Source organism: Hylobates moloch, unplaced genomic scaffold, assembly GCF_009828535.3.
Source record: "Hylobates moloch isolate HMO894 unplaced genomic scaffold, HMol_V3 SCAFFOLD_43, whole genome shotgun sequence".
In the NCBI taxonomy this organism is placed as follows: domain Eukaryota; kingdom Metazoa; phylum Chordata; class Mammalia; order Primates; family Hylobatidae; genus Hylobates; species Hylobates moloch.
In genome coordinates, this window is record NW_026652318.1 from 1,466,417 (window position 1) to 1,474,203 (window position 7,787).

At 37.1% G+C, this 7,787-nt stretch overlaps 1 protein-coding gene across 1 annotated transcript in view; it reads right to left on the reverse strand.

Moving 5' to 3' along the window:
• LOC116463586 (GMP synthase [glutamine-hydrolyzing]) overlaps window positions 1-6,770 on the reverse strand; it is a gene marked incomplete at its 5' end in the record, with an annotated part of 19,744 nt that extends 12,974 nt beyond the window's left edge. Inside the window, 2 exons of the mRNA XM_032146775.2 lie at window positions 3,323-3,448; window positions 6,655-6,770. Of these exons, the coding sequence (XP_032002666.2) occupies window positions 3,323-3,448; window positions 6,655-6,770 (242 nt within the window). The remainder of the gene's footprint in view (window positions 1-3,322; window positions 3,449-6,654) is intronic.
• Between the last annotated feature and the right edge of the window lie 1,017 nt (window positions 6,771-7,787).

Genomic DNA, 7,787 nt, shown 5'->3' on the forward strand with positions numbered 1-7,787 from the left:
AAAAAAAAAAAATTAGCCGGGCGTGTTGGCGGGCGCCTGTAGTCCCAGCTACTCGGAGAGGCTGAGGCAGGAGAATGGCGTGAACCCGGGAGGCGGAGCTTGCAGTGAGCCGAGATTGCGCCACTGCACTCCAGCCTGGGCGACAGAGCGAGACTCCGTCTCAAAAAAAAAAAAAAAAAAAAAAAAAAAAACAATTCATAAATATTTACTTATCAACATGTTTAAGTATCAGCTTAAAAGTTAATTTTAAAATAATGAAATAAAACTGATAATTTATTCTTTTTTCCTGTGTCCTGTTTAATCCAAGTAATTTGCTTTTTTTATGAAAAGCAATTTTAAAAAGTAACAGATTAGAGAAGTACCTAATGCCCAGAGTGGCAGGTACTAAGAATGTGAAAATTCAACACGTGAATGCTAACGTGATAGCATCTGTAAAAGTGTAAAATGGACTGGGTACGGCAGCTCATGCCTGTAATCCTAGCACTTTGGGAGGCCGAGGCGGGTGGACTGCCTGAGCTCAGGAGTTCGAGACCAACCTGGGCAACGTGGTGAAACCCCGTTTCTACTAAAATACAAAAAATTATCCGGGTATGGCGGCGTGTACCTGTAACCCCAGCTACTCAGGAGGCTGAAACAGGAGAATCGCTTGAACCTGGGAGGCAGAGGTTGCCGTGAGGTGAGATCAAGCCACTGTGCTCCAGCCTGGGCGACAGGGCAAGACTCCATCTCAAAAAAAAAAAAAAAAAAAAAAAAACAGTGTAAAATGCACATGCACAGAAAATGATCCTACATAAATACATGGATAACTGATGGGATGCTTATAATAATAAAAAACTGAGAACAGTTTAAATGCCCATTGGTTAGAAGAATAGTTAAATAAATGATGGTATGCATAGAATATGAGGGAACAGTTAAGAACAATCTACTTGGAAAGGCACATTAAGGTAAGTTCATGATGTTCAGTTGAAAGAAAAAAGTTGACAATGTGTACCCCAAATCCCCTCTTTTATTTTCTTTTTAAAGTGTTTCTGGAAAGACACATACAAAACTTAACTGGAGAGTAGAAATACAAAGAATTTTTTTAATGTATTTTCATTTTTTACAAATACGGTTTACTTTGGTATTTAGAAAATAAAACCCATTGTTATACTAACCATGAACCATCATTTTTACCTGGGCTTGCAAGGGTCTAAGCTTCAAAGGGTAAGAGACTAAAGTCAGTTATCCAATAACAAAAGAAAATTTTATTTTGGTGGGAAAAGCAGTAGAGCCTCAATAAGTTTCATTTTCAAGAAAGAAATCACTCATTCATCAAATTATCTCAAATATCTATTTTTTGTAACACTTCTCTAAAAAGAAGAGTGGGGAACTATTTCAACTCCCTTTGTAGCAGCAGTTAGCATACAGACGTGGAAGTTCTCTATAACAAATCTACTTAAAACTGAGAAACTTTTAAGAATTAAATAACCTGTCCACAATTCTATTTTTATATATTAGGGTAATACTGCCTGTAAGTATCATTGCAAATTTCAAAGTAAATTTATATATGAATGAGATAATCCATAAACCACTGAAAGAAAGTATCAATAACTCCAAGTAAGGTTATTTCAATAGTGATTTTAAAACAACATAAGCAGCTTACAACATTTGGCCTTTAAAAAGAAGGCAAGAGTTCCTTAACCCAATAGCTGGCTCTATCACTTTCATGAAATAAAATATTTTAGTTTACTTTAAAAATTACAATTTTTTTTTTTTTAAGATGGAGTTTCACTCTTGTTGCCCAGGATGGAGTGCAATGGCGCAATCTTGGCCCACCGCAACCTCCGCCTCCTGGGTTCAAGCAATTCTCCTGCCTCAGCCTCCCGAGTAGCTGGGATTACAGGCATGCACCACCACACCCGCTAATTAGTAGAGATGGGGTTTCTGCATGTTGGTCAGGCTGGTCTTGAACTCCCGACCTCAGGTGATCCGCCCGCCTCGGCCTCCCAAAGTGCTGGGATTACAGGCATGAACCACTGTGCCTGGCAACAATCAATTTTTATCTTGTTTTATTTACAGGCCGAACTGCATGAATTCAGAGCAAAGGGGAATTTAAACTGACAGATTCATATATTTAGAAAAAATGCTTATTAGGTTTTAGATGAATAATCTCTAAAACAGTAGAATTTCTTTCTACACATAATTTTACTGTAAGAGGACATTATAAACACATTAACCCAATAATTGGCACTTATACCATTTTTGAGTTGAACTACTGACACCTCTTCTAGTTTCCATTTAACCACAAACTTGAAATAAAATAACCATCCTCTTCCCTACCCTCCCACACTTTTGTTCCCCAAAAATTCATTTGAGGATCATATAAAGAAGGCCGGGCACAGTGTCTCACACTTCCAATCCTAACACTTTGGGAGGCCAAAGTGAAGGATCACTTGAGGCCAGAATTTCAAAGCCAGCCTGAGCAATGCAGGGAGACCCTATCTCTACAAAAAAATTTAAAAATTAGCCAGGCATGATGGTGCATGCCTGTAGTCCCAGCTACTTGGGAAGCTGAGGTAGTAGGGTCACTTGAACCCAGGAATTCAGGGCTACAGTATGCCATGATCACATCACTGCACTCCAGCCTGGGCGACAGGGCAAGACCCCGTATCCAGAAAAAAGAGGAGAAATTAACATACTATCTTATTAGTTATTAGTCATTTTGCAAGTAGCATTTTATAATTGAGAACTATATTATTCTCACGTTCTTTTACAACTAGAAAGGCAGAATAAACACAAAAAACATCAGTAGAACATGTTCCCTAGTACAGGGAATACACAAGCTGAGAACAACACCTAAATGGTGTAACTTATTCATCTGGAGGCCGCCCTGCAGTTAAAGACTTCTAAAACCACAGTATATTTTACACCTAGAAGGATAAATGACCTCTTGATCCCTGCCCTACAAGGCAGAAGTAAGCATGCCAACCCTATAGGAAACGGTTGCTTTCAATATTTACCTTTGGTTAGAGTTCATAGATGTTCCAAAACTACAAAATCTCAGCCTGACTATTTAGTTCCTGTAACTATTCACTCCCTAAACATTCTATAAAAAATTACCTTCTTATTTCTCTAAACTTGGTATATATACTTACATATTTCATTTCCCTAAGTAATCCTTATTTCAATATTAGTAGAAAGAGTGCTTGAACCCGGGAGGCGGAGATTGCAATGAGCCGAGATCACACCACTGCACTCCAGCCTGGGCAACAGAGCAAGACTCCGTCTCAAAAAAAAAAAAAAAAAAAAGTGTATCACTGGTGAATGAATTCACACAACTCACCTGCACACCTACAGTTTTAATTGGCAGCAAGAAGGCATTCAGTGAATGCAGACTGGTAATTTGCATCAGCTTCTCCTGATCCTCTTCTGTTGTGCAGGCTTTGACTCTCTGTAATAGGGTATGTGGCTGAGAAAAAGCAAACAGGTATTTTTTCAGTTTTAAGAAATAAGGTATTCATCTTTTATTATCTACTACTATCTTATGTATTTTACTGGTTTTTAGCAGTGGATTGTATCTGGTATCTCCTTGAGTTGTGTGTGCTATGCACTATGCCAGAAATTCACACCTGAGGGCTAGGACTATGAAGAAATCTTAGGATAAGAAATGCAGATTATATTTACATACATTCAGGCTTTAGTACCCTGTCACCAGCAAGTGATACACCTTATCTGAGTCAAATATTATCTCTAATGCTTTTTGCCAAAAAGTCAGTTCTGAAATTAATATAGCTCTAGCCATTTCTTTTTTTCATTTACCTGGTACATGTTTTTCCATTCTTTAATTTTCACTCCTACTATCCCTAGATACTAGTAATGCCTGTTGTGAATAGACTATACTTTTCATATTTACTATTCTATACTAAGCAGATTTTAGTTTTCAATCTAGTTTGTCTGTGTCTTAACTAGGGATGTTAGTCCTTTTAATTAATTATAGGTTATTAATATAGTTGAATTTCATTCTACAATCTTTTTCTGTAATTATCTATTTATCCCATTTTTTACTCTCACTCCTTTCTTGCTGTCTTTTGAACTGGTGATTTCTCCCAGCTCATTTATTTCCTCTTTACCGGTTTTGAAGTTAAATCCTCTATTTCCATTCTTGCAGTAGTTGCCCTTAAGTGTTAACCAGGGTACTTAAAACATAATCTTCTGTCCTTCTGGCAAATAACACAGACATCTTTGAATTCCTTAGCATCAGATCAATCCCTTTGTGGCTTACATGTTACTTCAGCTAAACATTGTTACATATTTTCTAATAAACAAGAACAAGTAGATATCATTTTTACCTCTACTCTCGATTTTATAATTATTTTTATCATTTTATACAGTCCATGTTTGTTTCAGTTTTATTCATTTACCATTTTCTTTGCTTAGCATTCCTTCTTGTATCTCACGACTTTCTCCTGGCATCCTGCTGCTTCTCCTCAAGTCAGTTCTTTAAAACAATGGTTCTCAGCCAGGTGCAGTGGCTCATGCCTGTAATCCCAGAACTTTGGGAGGCCGAGGAGGGTGGATCACCTGAGGTCGGGAGTTTGAGACTAGCCTGACCAAATGGAGAAACCCCGTCTCTACTAAAAACACAAAATTAGCCAAGCATGATGGCACATGCCTGTAATCCCAGCTACTCAGGAGGCTGAGGCAGGAGAATTGCTTAAACCTGGGAGGCGGAGGTTGCAGTGAGCCAAGATCGTGCCATTGCACTCCAGCTTGGGTAACAAGAGCAAAACTCCATCTCAAAAAAAAAAAAAAAAAATGGTTCTCAACCCTAACTGCAAAAATTACTTGAGATGCCCAGGTCCCATCTCAGACCAATTAAATTCTAGGGCTATATGTCAAGAATAGTATACTTCAAAAGCTTCCCCAGATGATTCTAACATACAGCCAGGGTTGAAAATCATTGCCTTTAGTTTCTTAAGTAAGGGACTGTTGGTAGTAAATTATATTTAATCTCGAAATAACTTTATTTTGCCCTTGTTTTTAAAAGACAGTTTAGCTGTTCACTACAGTTAATTATTTTCTCTTGGTATTTTGAAGTCTTGCCTTTACTGTTTCAGTATAATTTCCTGGGTAGGTAACTGATCTGTTCTCTGCAGCTGCTCTGTCTTTGGCAGTCTTTAATTTCTCTAAGATGTGCTTACTAGGTGTCAAATTCTTTCCCTTTATTCTGGCTTGAGATGTGTTACGTTTCCTGAATCTGAGCCATCATGTCTTTTACCAGTGTGGAGGAATTAATACATTTTTGTCTATTATTTCCTTCTGGATATATGTTAGCACTTGCCTTATCCTTCTATCTTAACTTTTTCTACCCATATTTTATGATGATTTGTCCTAATTTCTGGATAATCTCTAAACAACTTTCTTTTAGTTCGTTAATTCTCTTTCAGCTGTTTTTCAGTTATTATTTTCATTCCCAGAACTTAGATTATTTTCAAATCTGCCCAGTTATTTTTAGTAGTCTCTTATACATTATTCTTATTATGAATAGCTTATTTCTATTTATTTTACATATTGCTTGTTAATTCCAGTAAAGTCTTGAAGGTCTTGTTCTGACAGTTTTTTCCTTTCTCATTCATGGTGCCATACTTCTATATGTGATTTTTATTTTTTATTATAACCTCATATTTGTTGGAAATCTATCTATGAGAATCCTTTGGGACCTAGGTGAAGATATTCTAAAGAGAATCTGCGCCGGGCGCGGTGGCTCACGCTTGTAATCCCAGCACTTTGGGAGGTCGAGGCGGGCGGATCACGAGGTCAGGAGATCAAGACCATGGTGAAACCCCGTCTCTACCAAAAATGCAAAAAAAAATTAGCCAGGTGTGGTGGCGGGCGCCTGTAGTCCCAGCTACTCGGAGAAGCTGAGGCAGGAGAATGGCGTGAACCCGGGAGACAGAGCTTGCAGTGAGCCGAGATCGCGCCACTGCACTCCAGCCTGGGTGACGGAGCAAGACTCCGTCTCAAAAAAAAAAAAAAAAGAGAATCTGCATTTTTCCTTGCCTAACTCCCATAAGCACTACCAACCCAGATCCATTTTAAAATTCTTACGTTGCAATTTTCAGACCACACACATCACATAAATTAAAACCCCAAATCTTTAGAATAAAGTAGACTGGCGAATTTTTCCATTCATCTTCAATTTGGAGCTAAAGGATTGCATAATGTGAAGATATCTGATCCAATCTCTGGCCCTTCTTGGACCCAGTCTCATACTCAGACACCTGTACATGAATGAAATTGTTAAAACCCAAATCCTAGACCACAAAGGATTAGTAGCTGTCCTCAGAGGAGCAGACAGCTTTGGTTTCTTGAAATGAGGCTCCCAATAAATTCCTGACTTAAAGGATTTCCCTTACTTTCTTGAAATACACATAAAAGAGTGCTTTAAAATACTTTATCTGACATTTTTAGAGACTCAGTATATCCAGTCTTGTTTGGCTGGAAAGAAAAATGTGCATATAAGAGTATCTGTGGAATACTTTCTCCACAGTCATTTCAAAGGTTATATTACACCAAATTTTCAAATAATAAAACCCTCAAAAATTCATTATAAATGCTGGTATATAATAAGAATCCATTCAATTTTTTGTAATGATTAGCTGTATCAAATATTACCTTTTTAACACTTGCAGAAAAATCAGCTACTATTTTCAAAATATTGTTGGTTTCAGGAAAGTCCTTACAAATATAAGGTTCTTCAGCACATATTACTCTGATTGCCAGGCCAGGACCTAAAGGTAAGAGTAACAATAGTATTTAACATTAATGTTATATTTCTAATATAAAAATCTAATATAAAAATGCCACTATTTTCAAAATATAAAACCTTTCCAAAATTAAAATCCATCTGCCCATCATAAGTATCCAAATGTAGCTATTAGTTTCCCATTCAATTCAGCATTTTTTAGAATGCTTCAACATTCTAAAAATGTTGTAACATTTAGAATGCTGCAACATTTAAGTTATGCATAATTTTTAGTCTGCATAACTTTTTGGCATATTAATCTCTGTCCCTAAGTTTCTTCATCTATAAAACAGGATAATACTATCATAGTTTCCATTGTGAGGCTCAAATAAGACAGTATGTTTAATTCTCTCCCTATCATTCCTATCTCCCTTTTTTTAAGACATAGAGTCTTGCTCTGTCACCAAGGCTGGAGTGCAGTGGTGCAATTATTGCTCACTGCAGCCTCAAATTCCTGAGCTCAAGCAGTCTTCCCACCTCAGCCTCCTAAATAGCTTGGATTACAAGCACAGCAGCCATGCCTGGCTAATTTTTTCAGTAAAGATAGGGGTTTCACTATGCTGTTCAGGCTGGTCTTGAACTACAGAAGCTCGGCTTCTGGAAATGCTGGAATTACAGGCATGAGACACTGACTGCACTTGGCCTATCCTATTTTTATAGTCCATGTATTAAGTATCACAAAATTATCTAGTAAATATTTTTAGTTTATAACATATATGCCCATCTATTCAAAGTTTTTAATAAGGGAATTTTCCAACATATACATAAAGAGGACAGTATAATTAACCACCTTACTCATCATCCAGCTTCAACTATCAATCTAATTTTAGGAATGGTATTATACTGTTAAAATATATACATAATCTAATAAATAATGTGAGTTTTTAATACCAAAAAATGTGAACTAGTATTTCTATTTTATTTTATTTTGACAGACTCTCATTCTGTCACCCAGGCTGGAGGGCTGTGGCACGATCTCAGCTAACTGCAACTTCCACGTCCC